This window comes from Silurus meridionalis, chromosome 15, assembly GCF_014805685.1.
Source record: "Silurus meridionalis isolate SWU-2019-XX chromosome 15, ASM1480568v1, whole genome shotgun sequence".
NCBI lineage: Eukaryota > Metazoa > Chordata > Actinopteri > Siluriformes > Siluridae > Silurus > Silurus meridionalis.
In genome coordinates, this window is record NC_060898.1 from 3,390,914 (window position 1) to 3,408,306 (window position 17,393).

The 17,393-nt window shown below is 39.2% G+C and overlaps 1 protein-coding gene across 1 annotated transcript in view; it reads left to right on the plus strand.

The window, feature by feature from the left end:
* vav2 (vav 2 guanine nucleotide exchange factor) overlaps positions 1 to 13,767 on the plus strand; it is a 154,264-nt gene extending 140,497 nt beyond the window's left edge. Inside the window, exons 15-31 of the mRNA XM_046868261.1 lie at positions 1,193 to 1,278; positions 1,976 to 2,108; positions 2,451 to 2,465; positions 2,717 to 2,826; positions 2,918 to 3,019; positions 5,390 to 5,478; positions 5,940 to 5,953; positions 6,053 to 6,199; positions 6,245 to 6,556; positions 6,706 to 6,777; positions 7,986 to 8,047; positions 8,353 to 8,469; positions 9,276 to 9,363; positions 9,443 to 9,566; positions 10,581 to 10,664; positions 10,942 to 11,096; positions 11,993 to 13,767. Of these exons, the coding sequence (XP_046724217.1) occupies positions 1,193 to 1,278; positions 1,976 to 2,108; positions 2,451 to 2,465; positions 2,717 to 2,826; positions 2,918 to 3,019; positions 5,390 to 5,478; positions 5,940 to 5,953; positions 6,053 to 6,199; positions 6,245 to 6,556; positions 6,706 to 6,777; positions 7,986 to 8,047; positions 8,353 to 8,469; positions 9,276 to 9,363; positions 9,443 to 9,566; positions 10,581 to 10,664; positions 10,942 to 11,096; positions 11,993 to 12,040 (1,758 nt within the window). The 3' untranslated portion in view covers positions 12,041 to 13,767. The remainder of the gene's footprint in view (positions 1 to 1,192; positions 1,279 to 1,975; positions 2,109 to 2,450; positions 2,466 to 2,716; positions 2,827 to 2,917; positions 3,020 to 5,389; positions 5,479 to 5,939; positions 5,954 to 6,052; positions 6,200 to 6,244; positions 6,557 to 6,705; positions 6,778 to 7,985; positions 8,048 to 8,352; positions 8,470 to 9,275; positions 9,364 to 9,442; positions 9,567 to 10,580; positions 10,665 to 10,941; positions 11,097 to 11,992) is intronic.
* The last annotated feature ends 3,626 nt before the right edge of the window (positions 13,768 to 17,393 follow it).

Sequence of the window (17,393 nt, forward strand, 5' to 3'; positions counted from 1 at the left end):
GATCTAAGCCATGTAGATCGATATCAGAAGATGGTCCGCTAGATATTGGAGTGTGCTTGTGGAGATGTGTGCTCCTTCACACAAGGGTGTTAGCCAGGAGTGCAGTCAGCGCTCACATTCATCCCGTAGGTTTTCAATAGGGTTTAGAGCTCTATAGCAGGCCACTGAAGATCTTCTACTCTACCTAAAGCATATCTTCATGGAGCTGGCTTTGTGCACAGGAGCATTGTCATGCTAGAGCAGGTCCGGCTCTCCTAGTTCAAGTGACGGGAAAATAATGCATCCAAACACATATAATTATGTGCCTTCAATTTCAGGAAAGAACCAGATACGGCTGGAAATGTTGTGTCCCAATACTTTTGCCCATATAGTATATATATTATTATACTGTATATCTCTGAATGTTTGGTGGAATGAAACCATGTTGGAATGTAGGTAGGGATTTTGAAGGGATAAAAAAAAAACAGATGAAACTAATCGATAATAATTCGTGTACAGTTATATTTAGTGATGTTTCATGCCGTAGGACATTTCTGAGTCAAGTTATAACAATATTAGGCAAAAGCAAGATTACTGCACTTCTTGCTGCTGTTTCTTTGATCTTTCCTCCATGTCATCTGTTCGTTTTGGCTACTGAACCTCATATTTTTATTGCGTATACACAAAATTGCCGTTACATATCTCTCGGCTTGTCTGGAACATCCGGCTTCGCTTCTTCATGTTCCTCACTCGAGATTGCTGGCTCTCATAAATCATTTCAAGCTTCCAGAGTACGAGTGCTGTGAGGACTTCCATGTTAAGCCCTGATTTGATTTCCATGCAAAAAAAAAAAGACTGTATCCTCTTCTCCGTTCCAGCATGTGGGAGGAAGAGTTTAGTTGGGAGGTGAGCGCTTTATTTTCATATGTGCCTCTGGGCCGAAAAAATAAAAAAACAAGACGAAAAAGAGAGACATCGCTTTATCGTTCGATCGGAGGGAAATGAGGTCTTTCAGAGTTACAGTCAGGGAGTGTGTGCTTTCGTCTTCAATGATTCCATACCTCATCCTAGAATTGGTCCATTGGAATTGTCCATGTGGTGTCAATTGTGTGTATAATGTACATAGTAGATGCACATGTATAAACCCCAAGCGTTCATGCTTGTCTTACCGAGATGAAAAATGAAGAATCAAATATGTGTTTTTTCTCAGCAGCAGGTAAAACTGGAGGAATACGGGAGGCCAAAGATTGACGGGGAGCTCAAAGTGTCCTCTATAGTTAACCGGACCAAACAAGACAGGTAAGGTTGGAACGAATTCGGTCCGTTTACGCCGTTTTTGCCGGACGTCCTTATTCAGGATGTTTAATCTTGTTGTGACGTAAAACAGTATCGAATCTAATTTATTACTGAACGGTGGAAAATGTTCAATACGAGAACCTGAAATCAAACTACAGAACAAGGTAATAAAAATGCAATGTGTACAAAAAAAAACAAAAAACAGACTGTATGTTTGAAAGAGTGTGCTGACTTAATAATGCAGCATTTTATAATTTGTTATAATGTGAATAAATGTGTTGGTGTCGACATAAAACAAGCATTTATTCGAAATAAATAATACGAATGAACTAGTGTGACTTATTAAGCTTTTTTCTTTTACCTGGCAACCTTAAAACCAGTCATTACAGCAAAAATAAAGGCTTAAAAGATACAAAGCTATTAACAATAATATATGGGGAAATGGTTTATCTGATTTTAGGACGCAAATATCTAATAATTCTTTAATTAAGTTTTAAGGTCTTTTCACACAAAATAAGTAAAGTTTTAGTGAATTATACCAAAGCTACTGCTTGGAATGAGTGTTTTAATGCTTATTTTAATTTTCTTCCTTTCTAGAGCCTAGATATGTTTTCTTTTTTGAAGAAATCTTACCAAGTTTCATTAAGTGTATAATATATAAATTAAGTGTATAATATATATATAATATATATATTCCCAGGTACATCTTCCTGTTTGATAAAGTGGTCATAGTGTGCAAGAGAAAAGGCGACAACTACGAGCTGAAAGAAATCATCGAGCTCCAGTTTTACAAAATGTCAGACGACCCGACGAATAACAGAGACATGAAGAAGGTAGAGGCGCTCGTACGCAAATCTATTCACGTGAAATCGAGCGGTGTTGTGTAGAAGTTACATTTCGAGGGTTGAAACGGGATCGGGAATATTGTTGCATCTTCTAGCGCAGGTTTTGGTCGGTTCTCTATAGTGCTTGTTTAATCTTGTTCTTAAACCGACAGCATGATGATAAGCGCCGTGTGCCGGGGAGAACACTTATTTGATGAAAATGCCTTTTTATTTCTTGCAATCTAACATTCAGGAACTCTGCATGTGTGAACGATTGCATGTGTAACTGGGTGTCTATCTCTTCTCTCCCTCTCCCTCTCTCTCTCTTGTTTCTCCGTGCATGCCTACCAGGCCAGTGGAAAGATGGTAAGCCGAATCAAACCTCTGATTTATGTATGGATCAGCAGCTGAGATTGCCTGCCTAGCCTCTGATAGTCTGATTTATGTTGTTATCTCGAAAGCTACACAGCCTCCTTATGCTGTCAGACAGAGATTACCTTTATTTACAACTAATTGGGTGTTTCTTTCTTCTGGTGTTTATTTTTTTTTTGTATTTCTTTCAATGACTAATATAAAATCCGTCTGGTTTATAACTTTGCCGTCCGTACGTTGCGCAGTGGTCCTACGGCTTCTACCTGATCCATCTGAAAGGCAAGCAAGGCTTCCAGTTCTTCAGTAAGACCGAGGATGCAAAAAGAAAGTGGATGGAGCAGTTTGAGATGGCCATGTGCGTATTGTGCACGCAATAAAATGTCACTGAAGTATGTTTTTGTCTGTCTGGTGGAAGAAAATATAAATCTCTGTTTTTATAAAAACAGGTCCAACATCAAGCCCGAGAGAGCCACGGCTAACCAGCATGACTTCCAGATGCACACGTTCGAAAAGAATACTAACTGCCGAGCCTGTAAGATGCTCCTGAGGTGAGAACACAAACAAACACAGAGAACACGGCATGAATCAAAATCTCAGAATTATAGTACTTCTTATACTAGACGTCTATTTTTTTTCTTCCCCTTACAATATGCTGGTCTGACTAATAACTGGTTTTGTTGGTCAGAGCCTTTTTTACGTGCGGAACACAGTTAAAATCCGATTTCCTTCAAGTTTTTGAGGGAAAAAAAAAACATTTTTTATAAAAGTTTTGTGTGTAAAACTCAAATATTTATGAGGGGGTTTAGCAACAAGGAAACACTTATTTGTAAATTTGTGTTTTCTTCCAATATATGAGTTTTAAACTTGAAAATTTCGACTTACAACTTGAAAAGTTTTAAACTCAGTAATTCCCTGCCCCACCCCTTCCAGTTATTATTTTTAATCCAATATTAGCCGTAATATATACAGCGTGTAAAAAAGTATTAAACACGTCACCATTTTCCTCAGTAGATATATTTTTATGGTGCTATTGACATGATTGGACAGAACTAAAGATTGGGGTTCAGAGAAGAGGCCCATGGAACCTTCAAGATTTTAAGTGTGTTTGTGTGGAAGAATGGGCCAAAATCACACCTGAGCAATGCGTGCAGCTAGTTTTCTCCATACAGGACGCTAATTTCAGTAAGCGTGTTTAATACTTTTTACCTGTGTCATTTCACATTATTACATATAACTTAATTTATGGACATCTATGGTTGGATATATAGTTTTTCTGAATAAAAGTCACTTAAGGCAAGTGACTCATCTCATTTAGCTGAAGTAAACCAAATAACCACGAACACTCATACACACGCATGCTAACCCTAGTTCTGTTCTTGAAAGACCTTTGGTTCAGGTTCCTAAGCTCTGTTCTGTAGCTGATATCTGACTGTTGACCCACAATAACCCACAATTCTGTACTGACCTACTTTTGCTCCACTGCATGCACTAACAGTGAGCATGCTGGGTAACCCTCATAGTGGTGGGGGACACAGTGTAGTCAGTCCTATAATGACTCAAAACTCTTCTATTACTTTAACCGTCAGCGCTACATCAAAAATATGGAAAGTTGTAGCCCAGTGGACTTCTAAATGGATGGTCTGGGGTTTAAATCCCAGCACCACCAAGCTGCCACTGCTGGGGCCTTGAGCAAAGGTTTCTCCCCCTTCAGTTTCTCGGTTGTATAAATGAGATGGTCGAGAGAACAAAATGTCACTCCGGATGAGGGCGTGAACCGAATCTCGCAAAAATCTAATTTAAGATCAATTACATATGTTAGTTGAGCATGTTATTTTTGCACAGTTATAATGTATATTATTATATACGCCATATCTTATTACATACTGCACCTTCTCTACATGCATCACTTTCACCCCTGTACATATATACCTACACCCGCATTTACCACACTGCTATTTATTGTAAGTAGGCCACTGGTACGTTGCTATTTAAATGCTAATTTAATTCTATTGGCTCTCTGTATGTACTTTGGACAATGGCAATGAAGTTGAGTCTAATTTAATCTAATCTAATCTAATCTAATCTAAACGGTCAAACTTCCAAAATGTTTGAAACTTGTTATACCACAGATCTCTTGAACGCTCGCTTCTGATTGGTCAGAATATTATTGATTTTATGGAACCGCATCTCTGTCCGTTTTATTGTGTATTATTTTGCTAACGCATTCGAATCTATTTTGCCGTTTTACCGTAACCGATGTGCATTAATAGGAGACGTTTTTCACATATCCTCACTATTCTTTAATATCTTCTTCAATATTTGTCAATATATTCAATATATAGTAAATTAGTTTCAAAATTATTTTGATATCAAACTTACAGTATTAGTTGCAAAGGGTTTTTTTGGTCTTTTTTCTTTTTTTTCCTTTTTTTTTTTTTTTCTCCCCTGGCCTGAGTTTCCAGTCCGGTTCTGCACGTGGCACGACATCACTGTAATTATGGTGACACGGACGAGTTGAAACCTCGACATGATGTAAATATAATCACTCGAATGTAAAATCTTGTACTGAAGACATGCCCAGAGCCGACTTTGACTTTGCATTTGACTTTGCAAACTCCAATTATATTAAGAAATATCGGGAGATAAAAAGGTTAGTTTTGGCGGGAGAGCGGTGAAGATATACGCAGCTTGAGTTTCAGGCTACATTACGCCGATGTTCTGTGATGAGCTGTGAAAAATGAGCAGTCAACAAGGTGGTGGAGTGGAAATGAGCAAAAAAGTGGCAATGTTCTTAATATTTCTTGTGCTTTTTTTTCTGTTTTGCTTTCTCTCTCTCTCTCTCTCTCTCTCTCTCTCTCTCTCTCTCTCTCTCTCTCTCTCTCTCTCTCTCTTTCTTGCACACTCATACATCACTACAGGGGCATCTTCTATCAGGGTTACTTCTGTTCCCGCTGTGGGACTGGTGCACATAAAGAGTGCCTGGAGGTCATCACCATCTGTAGAATCAGTGAGTTCCACATGTTCATCTCTGCTTTCACAAGTTAAATATATTGAATAAAACCACCAGTCACTGACTCTCTCTTTCTCCTTTTTTTCTTAAACCCCACCCGTCTCTCTTTCTTCCTTTCTTTCTCTCTGTCCCATGTTTTTCATTTGCTCTTAATTCTGAAATGATACTATTTCTCTCTTTCTCTATTTCTCTCTATTCTCTATCTTTTCATCTGTCTTTCTTTTTATTATTCCCCATTCTTTCATTCAATCCCTATCTTTGCATGTCTCTTTGTTGTTCTTACTTTCTTTTTGTTTTTCCAATCCACTCTCACTCTTTTTATTCTGTTTCTTTGCATCTCATTCTCTCTTTTCTGTCTCGCTCTGTACGTCTTTCTTTCTGTATCTCTGTCTTTCTGTTTCTGGACATCTGTGTGTCTGCCCCCCTCTTTCTCTCTCTCTCCTTTTCTTGATCTGTAGATCCCCATGATTTGGTGAGTGTAACATCTACATTTAGTTCATTATCAGCTGGATAATATACACGTGTAAATCACTTGTGAAATTATAATGTACAACCTCTTTTTGTCTTCCAGGAGGTTGAATTTCCACAGTCAGGTACTGTAGAGACGCATGTCCTCGGGTCTTCTCTGAATAATAATTCTTATTATATATTTGTCGAGTCCTCAGTCTACATGCAGTCCTGGTCAGAGACTCTGGCAGTAGCTCGCTGCTGCCCTCCAGTGAAATCACGATTTATTTCAGGCTAAAGAGCATGGAGAATATAGAGTTTGGGTTTTACTCAGGGGAAGTTATTTGGTATTATAGGGACTGTATTTTTAGACATTTGTGGTATTTTGGTATTTTATTATAGTTTGATGTGTGTGAAGTACAAGATCATTTCCCAAATCCCAAAATGTAGCGAAACTGGCGATGTTTTGACTTTGGCGTTTTTCTCTTGCATGATTTCAGGTCCAAAGATGGTTGCAATCAGGAACTACTATGGCACTCCAGCTCCTCCGGGCAAGTGCCCCCTCTCCTTCCAGACAGGTGATGTCATTGAGCTTTTGAAGGGAGATCCGGAGACCTCATGGTGGGAGGTGAGCTCTTACTTTTGTTTGTTTCTGACTGCAACTTGAGTCACAGTTGCTAAGAAGAAAAGTCACAAAGGCCTTTGGATATGTTTTTGATGGTTTGTGTGTGTGTGTGTGTGTGTGTGTGTGTGTGTGTGTGTGTGTGTGTCCACCAGGGCAAGCTCATTCAGACCCTGAAGATCGGCTACTTCCCCAGCTCCAGTGTAAAGCCATGTCTAGACCCAAAGGTGACTCGTTAATGAACATGGACAAAAAATATTGGGACACCTGACTTTTCCAGCCATATGTGGTGCCTCTCCAAAGCACACAATTGTATAGGATGTCTTCGGAGGCTCTAGTATTACATCGTCCCTTCACTTAAACAAAGCCAGCTCCATGAAGATATACTTTAAATCGGTTGGAATGGAAGATCTCCTGCTATAGAGCTCAGACCTCACCCTATTGAACACCTTTGAGATGAATTCGAATCCTGACTGCACCCCAGAACTCCTCACCTAACTGGCTGAATTTCACACAAGTCTCCACAAGCACACACGTTTCTGGCAGCAACCTAAATTTAGTCTTTCGAGTAATAAACCGTAATATGGGACACGTCTGAAACGCAAGCGCCCTACTTTAATAAAGGTGTGAGGTAAAAAAAAACAAAAAAGAAATAGATGCCTCAGATTATGTTAAATGATGTAAAAAGTTCACATTAAAAGTTGTCATAAAATTTCTCTTGACAAACACGAGTTCTCGAGGACAGCTGTTACAGGGGAGTGTGTGCAAGTTCATGCTGAGGCCAGGAACAATTCCATCAGGCAGAAACCCAACACGCTTATTCTTGTTTCTTGGGAAATGAATAGGTTTCAAACCCCACACACAATCTACAACGTACCATCTGTCTCTTACGCTCAGGCATAACATTACGACCTCCTGCCTAATATTGTGTGGATCCCTCTTTTTTTTGCTGCTGAAACAGTCCTGACCTGTTAAACAATAACAACTGCAGCAGTCTGAGCTACAGGAGCTCGTCTGTTGGATCGGATCACACGGACCAGCCTTCACTCCGCACGTGCATCTCACTACTGTTCCTTCCTTGGAGCAATTTTGATAGATTCTGACCACTGCAGACCAGGAACATCCCAGGAGAGCTTCAGTTTTGTCGTCTAGACGTCACAATTTGTCAAACTCTCTATGCCCATTTTTCCTGCTTCTAACACGTCAACTTTGAGGGCAAGATGTTCACATGATGCCTAAAAAATAAATCCCACCCACTAACAGGTGATAAAGAGATAATCAGTGTGTGTATGTGACTGATGAGAGCAGAGCCAAAAAAGAAATGTTTGTACATTAAAAGTGGAGAATCTTCTAACATATGTGCTATAATCTGAAAATAGTTAAATGTGTCATCATGAATAATTTTGCTACAATACCTTTCCCTCTTTCTCTCTAGCCGTCTCAGTGTTTTTCGACTCGCCAGTCCTCAAAAGAGATGGATTACAATGTATATCTTTGGTACGTCCCTTTTTTTCCTTATTTGTTTTTCCCATTTCAGCACTATTGATTTTTTTTTTCTTTGCACCACCAGTTTACTCAAAGCAGAGCAAAATGAAATGATAATGAAACCACTCCAGGAGCATTTGACCTAACTAAAATTCATCAGAAACAATCGCACTGCACTTATGGCTCGAATCGATGGAGATGATTGATTGCGTTGAGCTGTATGCAATGCACATCATGGCGTTTCTCAATGCGCTGACCTCTGTAAGGCTTGTGATGATGAATGAGAGTGTGTGTGTGTGTGTGTGTGTGTAATACAGGTTTGCCGGGAACATGGAGAGGCAGCAGGCTGATAACCTCCTGAAGTCCCACAGCAGTGGTACGTACCTGATCAGAGAGCGCCCCGCAGAGGCTGAACGCTTCGCCATCAGCATAAAGTGAGTGAACGACACCTGCCTGCATCTCTACAGCCACTGATCTTATAATCAGGGTTATTAAAGGAAATCTCCATGGTGATGGGTTTTTAAAGCTGATCTGTTGACAGTTTTTCTCAGTTGCTTTGGAGGATTTCTCGAATCGTACTTAATATTTGCAAACCAGTAAGTGCATTTACCAAAACAACTTGTACAAACAGCACAACACATTGGATTTCCTGCAAAAGCCTGTACTTTTCTCAAAATAAATAGTTCAGCTCTCAAAAGTAAGTGTTTGTGTTAATTAACATGTCATTGCCATCAGAATTAAAAATTCCATTTTGTCATTGTTCACATAGAAAATGTTTTGTTGTGTTGTCACTGTGACTGCACAATTTCAGGATTTCTTGAACTATGAACTAAGGTTTGGATCACAACGATTGAAAATCAGAATCAGAAAAATTATAATTTCTTCTGTATTGCATCTATGAATTTCAGCAGCACAAATGTATTTATTTGATGTATATTGATTGCAGGAGACCAAACAGGATTCACAATTTTATTGTATTGTATTGCTGTTCGTTCGTTTCTTGGTTGTTCGTCCATTTTCAGAAATTGTAATGCCGTCTGTAATTCCGTCTGTAATTCCGTCTGTCGCCAATTAAAGTTTTACAAGATTCACCTTTGACCTTTCTGCTCTGAGAGACGTTCCAAAGCAACTGAGAAAAACAGTAATGCTAAATATTGCTATGCATATTTTACTGGATAGTTTTTTTTTGGAAGATTAAGATTCGATCAGTGTTAAACCGTGATTCTTGTCTCATGGCCAGGTTTAATGATGAGGTGAAACACATTAAAGTGATCGAGAAAGACAACTGGATTCACATCACAGAAGCGAAGAAGTTCGAGAGCCTGCTGGTAAAGAGTTCAGCAGCTAATCCAGGTTAGCCGGGCTGTGAAGCAGGAGGAAATGAACACATGTTCACTGTGTCTGCAGGAGTTGGTGGAGTATTATCAGTGTCACTCACTGAAGGAGAGCTTTAAGCTGCTGGACACAACGTTACGATTCCCGTACAAGTCCCGAGAGCGCTCCAACTCCAGAGCCAGCACCCGCTCCCCAGGTACACACCTGCCTCTCTCTCTGTTTCTCACTCTTTCTCACTCTCTCACTCTATCTATCTATCTATCTATCTATCTATCTATCTATCTATCTATCTATCTATCTATCTATCTATCTATCTATCACTTCTTTCTTTGTACCTCTCTTTTTTCCTCTGTATGTCTGTACATCTCTTGCTTATTTTTCTGTCTGTCTGTCTGTCTGTGTCTGTCTGTCTGTCTGTCTATCTATCTATCTAGCTATCTAGCTATCTATCTATCAGTTCTTTTCTTTTACCTCTGCCTTTTTTCTCTGTATGTCTGTACGTCTCTTGCTTTGTCTGCCTGTCTATCTATCTATCTATCTATCTATCTATCTATCTATCTATCTATCTATCTATCTATCTATCTATCATCTATCTATCTATCTATCTATCTATCTATCTATCTATCTATCTATCTATCTATCCATCTATCCATTTATTTATATATTTTCGGAATTCTCTATTTGTCCATCTCTTGTGTATATCCCTCACCCCTACTGACTCCTGCTGAAAAAACATCTGCTTGTCCCGCCCCCACATGATGCCTGCCACGCCTCCTCCCTTTGCACCTGTCACTCACGCCATGGCTCGGTTGCCTGGGTGTCGCCCCACCGCCTCTGTTTTTGTTGCTGCAGGAGGAGGTTTTGGCCCTGCAGCCTGAATAGGTTCTGTTCCACACATGCAGCAGGGTCCATTATGAAAAGAAACTCCCTCTGGCCAGAAGCCTACGACACCTCCTTTGTTCATCGTCCAGCCGTGTCTAAACAGCGTGTGCAGAAACACATGGCTGTAAAAAGAGCAAGAGAGAAGCAGGAGAACCGCTGTAGCGAAACGAAACGATTGGACCAGCTCTGTTATATAACTTCTTGATTTTAACTCCTCAGATGTGCAAGATGTCTGCAAATCTGTTATCTGTCTTTTTTTCTTGCTGCTGTATTTTTTCCTACTTAATATTCTTCTATATTTTCTCTCTTTTCGCTCGTCTCCCAGCAGCCTCCTGTGCTTCCTACAACTTCTCCTTCCTCAGTCCTCAAGGCCTCAACTTCTCTTCTCAGAGCTCTACTCCCTTCTGGTCAGGTATTCTCTCTCTTTCTTTCTCTCTCTCTCTCTCTCTCTCTCTCTCTCTCTCTCATTTTGCTTTTTTTCTCCTGTTTTATTCCTTTTTTCCACCACCTGCTCCCACCATGCTCTCCAGTGACGCATGACAAACTCCATTGCGAACTCCATTTCAGCTACGGAGCATTGCTCCCGCCCCTCTTTCATCTCCTCTCGCACCATTCACCTGTGTCCTAAACCGCTCCCTGCTCCCCGTGCCGTCGATTTCATCCGTTTAATAATCTGCCGTGTGTAACAGTTTTCACGCCGAAGGTGGTGAGCACAGCGGTGGCCAGGTATAACTTTGCAGCCCGAGACATGAGAGAGCTGTCTTTGCGAGAAGGCGACATTGTTAAAATCTACAGCAAGATCGGAGGAGACCAGGGCTGGTGGAAAGGAGAGGCTAACGGCAGGGTAAGACATGAGCTAGAAAAGAGACGGAACTAAAATAATGCCTTGGGTGATGTCTCAGGTTTGAAAACACTCTCCAAAGTAGATAAATTTGAAACTCCATCGCAGTGCTTTTGAAAACAATAACACATTTTAAGTCATGTGATGATGTCTGTCCCTGACATTGGCACAAAGTTTCTAAGACCGATGTGAAGGTTTTCAGCTGTTTCAGTGTGGATATGAGAAACTTTTGGTCAAACGATTGAAAACGGCAGTGTATTGAAACGATGCCACAACGAATGTGTGCAGGTTGGATTGTACTTGCTGATAACCAGTTAATCAACTGATAAAAAATGGTTACTGGATAAAAAACCAACACTCCATATAAAATAGTACTGAACAACATTACAAAAATAAAAACAAACAGTACCAAATCATGAAAATGTTTCATAAAAAATGTAATAAATAATTGTAATAATTATATTAATAAATATTCAGGAATAAAACACATGCATTCAAAGTACAACAAAAAGTAACACAAAAAAAGTTACATCCAAAATTTATTAAAAAAACGTGGCATCAGGGATTCGCCTTTAGAGTCCATTCTCATACTGTATAACGCAACCCGGAAAAACTATTGGTATGTTTTTTTCCATTGGCTGATATTTCCAGCAAACCGAAGAATCGGTCGACCTTTAATCAATGCAAAAAAGCAAAAAAGGGAAATATTAGTGTGAAGCTTTTAATGGACTTTCAGTGCAACTTCTCTATACCAATTATTAGAATTTAAGATCTAGGAGACAAGGATATAAATAGCAGTGTACATTTGATTTATTTGACAAAATGTAACTTTACTGATGCCAAAAGTGTGTTGTGTTGCGTTGTGTCAAGTAGTCATGTTGTTGTATTCCTGGTTGTAGATCGGCTGGTTCCCTTCAACGTATGTGGACGAGGAAGGTGTGCAGTGAAGCTTTGATGGCATCTGCTCTTTCCAATCAGATCGTCTCCTGTCCACTTCCACCCGGCAGAGGATTTCTTCTGTTTCCGGAGAAAACCCCTTTGTGGAATCTGTACATTGTTTTTGCTGGAAACTGATTTTACAGTGAATATTTGTACTCCTGTTTCTTCATTTCTCCAATTTGGTTTTTCTTCGTTCTCTTCTCCTTCTTCTTCTTCTGAAAATGTCTGTGTGATCTGTGTGAAAAAAACTGGAAATTGTTTCTGCAGGTCTGTTGGAGAAACACAGCAGAGCAGAACCTGGTCTTGGGCAGAGCAGAGCTTCTGCTGCTCCTGAATTTGTGTAAAAATAGATCTATAAAGATTTCTATGGCCAAAACAGCATGAGCTGTGGTGTGGGGAGGTGTGTGTATAGATAATTTATTCCAGAGAAGTATCTATGATTTTAAAAAAATACATGAAAAAAAGAGTGGTGTTAAAAGTTTCTTATGAAAGTAACCTGGAAAAGATGCACTTTGCATTTCTTTACAGACTAAACTTGCCTTAGTAGTCATTCGAATGCCTTGTGGGCTGATGGGAGCAGTGGAAATGTGCTTTGGGGAAATATTTTTTTTTGACTGGCAGACAAACAGACGAAATGAAAACACACCTCAGCCCTGTTTAGTAATATGGTGCCTTTCAGAAAGTGAGGTCACAGCTCTCGGACCGCACGTCCAGGTTCTCCCTGATCTGTCAACTCTGAATATCAAGCCGGCCCTGGGAAATCTGTAACGAAAATAGAGGGTGCACTGGAAAGATCCTCAGGAAGATCTTAGTGGATTGTGAGAGAAAAAGAGGTTGAGGACTTGCTATGCAGCTCGCTTACAGACACACCGATCCGCAGAAGTGAGAGTCGAACCTAAACACACGGTGCGTTGATGTGAGGAAATCCAGCGATCTCCTCGGAATCTGCAGCCTCCTTCGTTTTTCAAATTCCAGCACAAACGTTTTATAACACGCTTTGGTTAAATATTACCTTTCGAATCACACCTGTATGAAACGACCCCCTCTGATTTTCTCTTGCCTTACTGACCAGTTGACCAATGGTGCTGCAGTGGTGCGTTATTAATCTGTGTGTTCGTACCAGGATTCTGTGGACTAAGAGCTCGCTGCTTTACCTGGACCTCAGCCATCAAGTGCACTTTATCCATCCGAGACCATGAAACAGGCTGAGAAGTTCTAGAGATAAACAAGGACGGATAAATAAGCAGGCCCTCGTCTCTTGGACCCGACTTCAAATCGTCCTCTACTAGAAAAGGAGTACTCCGTGATTTTCCGACACGGGCCATACTTAATAATTACTTCTGAACTCCTCCGAAGCTGCACTGATATCAGCCCCTCATATATTCTACTGAAAAACATCACGTTGCTGTGTTCCATCACTCAACACTGGCACTATTTCATACAAAGCCGAGACAGACGGTGTGTGCGTGTGTGTGCGTGTGTGTGTGTGTGTGTATCTGGCAAGAATCCTTCACTGTCCAGCTCCAGGCCGGAAAGGTTCTGTGGTTTAAGCACAGAAGCTGATTGTGTAGTGGACAGAAAGCCATTGCATGTTCTCATAGATATTACAACTCCTGTCAGTGATCCAGTAAAAAAAAAAAAAAACAATAAATAAATGAATTGTGTACTTTTTTTTTGAATGGTCAGTTCTTTCCAAACTGAAGTCTATCACAAAATAAATATTTTTTTTTGTCTATGTGACTGGCTCTTTATTTACCGTCACGTGTTCCTGGTGAGTCAAGGTAAGATCAGAATATCTTGCTACATTAACGTTTGTTTATAAATTTTCAATGTTGTGTATATTATATATATTATTTGAATATTATATAATTGAAAATATTTTTAAACAATGCAATTTTGGTTTCGAATTGAAATAAATCAGTAGCTCGAGAGCTCTTGATTGCTCATCGATTACCATAAGATTTGTAAAGATTTATTTTAGCACAGCGCACTCTGGATTTTTCAGGGCCTTTTTAATGATAATAAGCAAATTTGTAAAAAGGAACAAAAGCAAAACGTGTTGTGTTTCTACTCACACCTCCAGAGGCATCATATACTTTATTATTTCAAGATTACAGCGATCAGAACATTCACAATGAATCCGAGTCAAGACTGACATGGTCATTGCAAAATGTTTCTTTTTTCTTTTAACTGTTGTAATTTTTTAGATGATTGTTCAGATCTTTCTCTTGCTCTCTCTATAGTCAGGACAGAACCTCCAGGCAGTGGCAACCAGGACTTGAGCTGAAATATTCTAGATAAGAAAAAACATGATGCTACAAAACATTTGCCAGAATCCTTGAACTTCCAGCCACAAAACAGCCCCAAACTTCTGACTCTGTACAGTATTTAACAATGAGGTACAATATAAGATTTTATTCCTTCCATGCAGCTATGAGAAATGATTTCTTTCTTGTAATCTCATCTGATCGCAACAATGACGTCACTAGTATTGTTAATGACGTGGTGAAGTTCTTTATGACATTCTTGAGGGGAAGAAAGATTCATTTCTTGCAGCACTACCAAACTGAATAATCAAAATGTTTCAGCTGTAATCTTTAGGCTAGTTTTTCTTTATATCTTACCACATGCAGGTCTTTCTTTTAAATTTCCCAAACCAAATTTCAGATGTGTTTGAAAGTGAAATCCTTCTACTATGGCTGTAAATGTACTTAATGCTACTAATTTCTTAATGTTAATTTATTTCATATTAATATTTTAGTTACATTTTCTCAGTCAAACGTGTGCAATCTTATATCTCAGGGAAACGAGACATGGGTAGAAATGTCTTTTAGGGATGTACTGCATATTTTTGAGAGAAAATACTTTTATTTAATCAAAAAAATTTTTTACTCCAGTTAGAAAGATTTTGGTTACATTTCTGCTGTAGTTTGAATAAGAAAAATATTTTTATTTATTTATTTAATAAAACAATTGCAATTATTTATAAAGGATACTGTATACGATACTTTGGTGTATAAAGCACCAACTCTTTGTTTAGAAAATAGCCAATTTTGCACGTATTAGTTACAACTAATATATAGCACTCATTTGCTATTTTATCAAAGCTCTCTGAGTAGATGTATGAGTTGGTGTACAACAATTGTATAGTACGATACACTAGACTTTGTGTAGTGTGTATAATTTGTAGAGTGTGAAAAATCCAAAGCTTGTAAACCAACTGATAGAACAGTTTTATTAAGGATTATTACAATATTCCATCAATCAGTATTTCAAAGTTATTTCATGGCCCCATGTTTTATCAACAGAACACTTCTAATGGTGTAAGTCTTTGTCTTTGCCACTTAGGGGCAGCACATCACTAAACACTCTTAGTCATTGATGTAGGTCTGTAGATTGCTTGTTTTATTTGTAGCCTACATCAGGAGGTTAGTCAGTCCAACCTGAACATTTCAAATGATCAAGCACCTTTATTTTTATGTCTACACATTACCTGTGTGTAGGAGAAACAGTTCTGCTATGTTCAGTGTAGACCACAGCAGAGGCAGTGTTTTTGCTATTGGTATTAGAGCATGAGTCCATCAGTCAGAGTGTGTAAGTAGAATATCAAGTAGTGACCTTGAGAACTAATGTGGTTCAACGGCCAGGATGAAATTAATGCCGTAATTTTCTTCCATGGATGTCACCTGCATTGTTAAATAATAATGCTCATGTGGAGGTCAGTTTGGAGAGAGGGCAAAACAGGCATGTCTCATAGAGAAGGCTGAAACATCAGAATTAGTCTAATCTCAACTATAATCAATATAATTTCCTACTGGATTTCTATGGATGCAGATATTCTTTTCACTCAAACTAGGAGAAACAAAGCCAGCTCCATGAAGATCTGCTTTGCATGGATTAGAGTGGAAGATCTTCTGCTATAGAGCTCTCAAGTCTATCGAACACCTTTGGGATGAACTGCACCCCAGGTCTCCACATCTCACCTGCATCTGTACCTGATTTTACACCCTTATGACTGAAATCCCTTATCTCCAAAAGCACATTCCGAAATCTAGTGAAACCTCTTCCTAGAAGAATGTCGGTTATTATAACAGCAAATGTTATTATTTCACATATATAAATGTGGGATGGGATTTTTTGTTTTTTAAACATAAACTTTCGTCCATATAATGTATTAATGCATTGCAAGTCATCCTGCTTTTACTGCTTTATTCTATTTGTAAAAGAATTGAATTTGAATTTGTAAAAGATGTATACAAAAATGTATAACTGCAGTATTCATGGATTATCAACCTTTTATTTCGATATTATACCGTATATTTTCTGTTATTCAGCATTCTGTTTACTTTTCCCCAGAAACACTCTCGTGCTCCTGTTTGTCAAGTGTCCAGAACGGTTTTTTTCTACTAAACATGGGCATGACCACTTTGGTGCACTCAAAGCCAAGGCTGTTGCACATGCATTATAGTGAAACTGTGCAAGCTGTTTCGGTGAGAGATGAGTTGCCAATAGGAATCTATGCACACAAGCACTTTGCTTAAACAATGCAGCATAATTATGAATAACAATGAACCAAGATCTAGTTTTATTATTTTTTTAAACGACCTTCATTGAAGTTATTTTAGAAATAAGTAACACCCATGGGCAGATTGGGTACCTGGGTATCCTGGATATTCCTGCTAATGTTCGTGTTGCTATTTTTAGATCTTTTAATTGCATTACAGCTCTTTGTTACAGAGTAGGTCTAAGCTGTTTCTGAAGTAAAGAGTCCAGAGAGCAAACTGTGTATGCATTCAACTTTTACAGGTCGTGATGCTTCAGATAAGAGTCCTGCAACACTCGAAATCAGTACCATGGACAGTGTCCTTTACTGCACATTGTCCAGCAAAGCCAACCACAGACCAGTTATTGCGATAAACTCTCCTGTCTGGCAGCACATTAAGGAGATAATGAGAGCACTGCTGGCTGAGAGAGAAGACAATCTGTTGCACGCATGGCTGCATCAGTAATACCCTGCATCTCCCTCTATCCTCTATCTGCACATTACCCTGACAAATCCAGCCATCCGAATCGTGTTCTCAGCAGTGATACTTCTTTACAACACAGAGTGACCAGAGCACCTGCACTGTGCCATGCACACTCGCCATCTCTCGCTCCTCTACCCATGTTTCCCATGGCTTAATTCTTAGAGACTCGAGTAGCCATCTGTGTTGTTGTTTGCAAATAAGCCTAGTCTGTTTAGTCATTTTGGGATTAGAACACAAATCTTGATGATTTTTCTGATTTCTGACATCTACAGCATATTACAAAACTGAGTACACCCCTCACATTTCAGCAACGAATTTAGTACTATAGAAATGA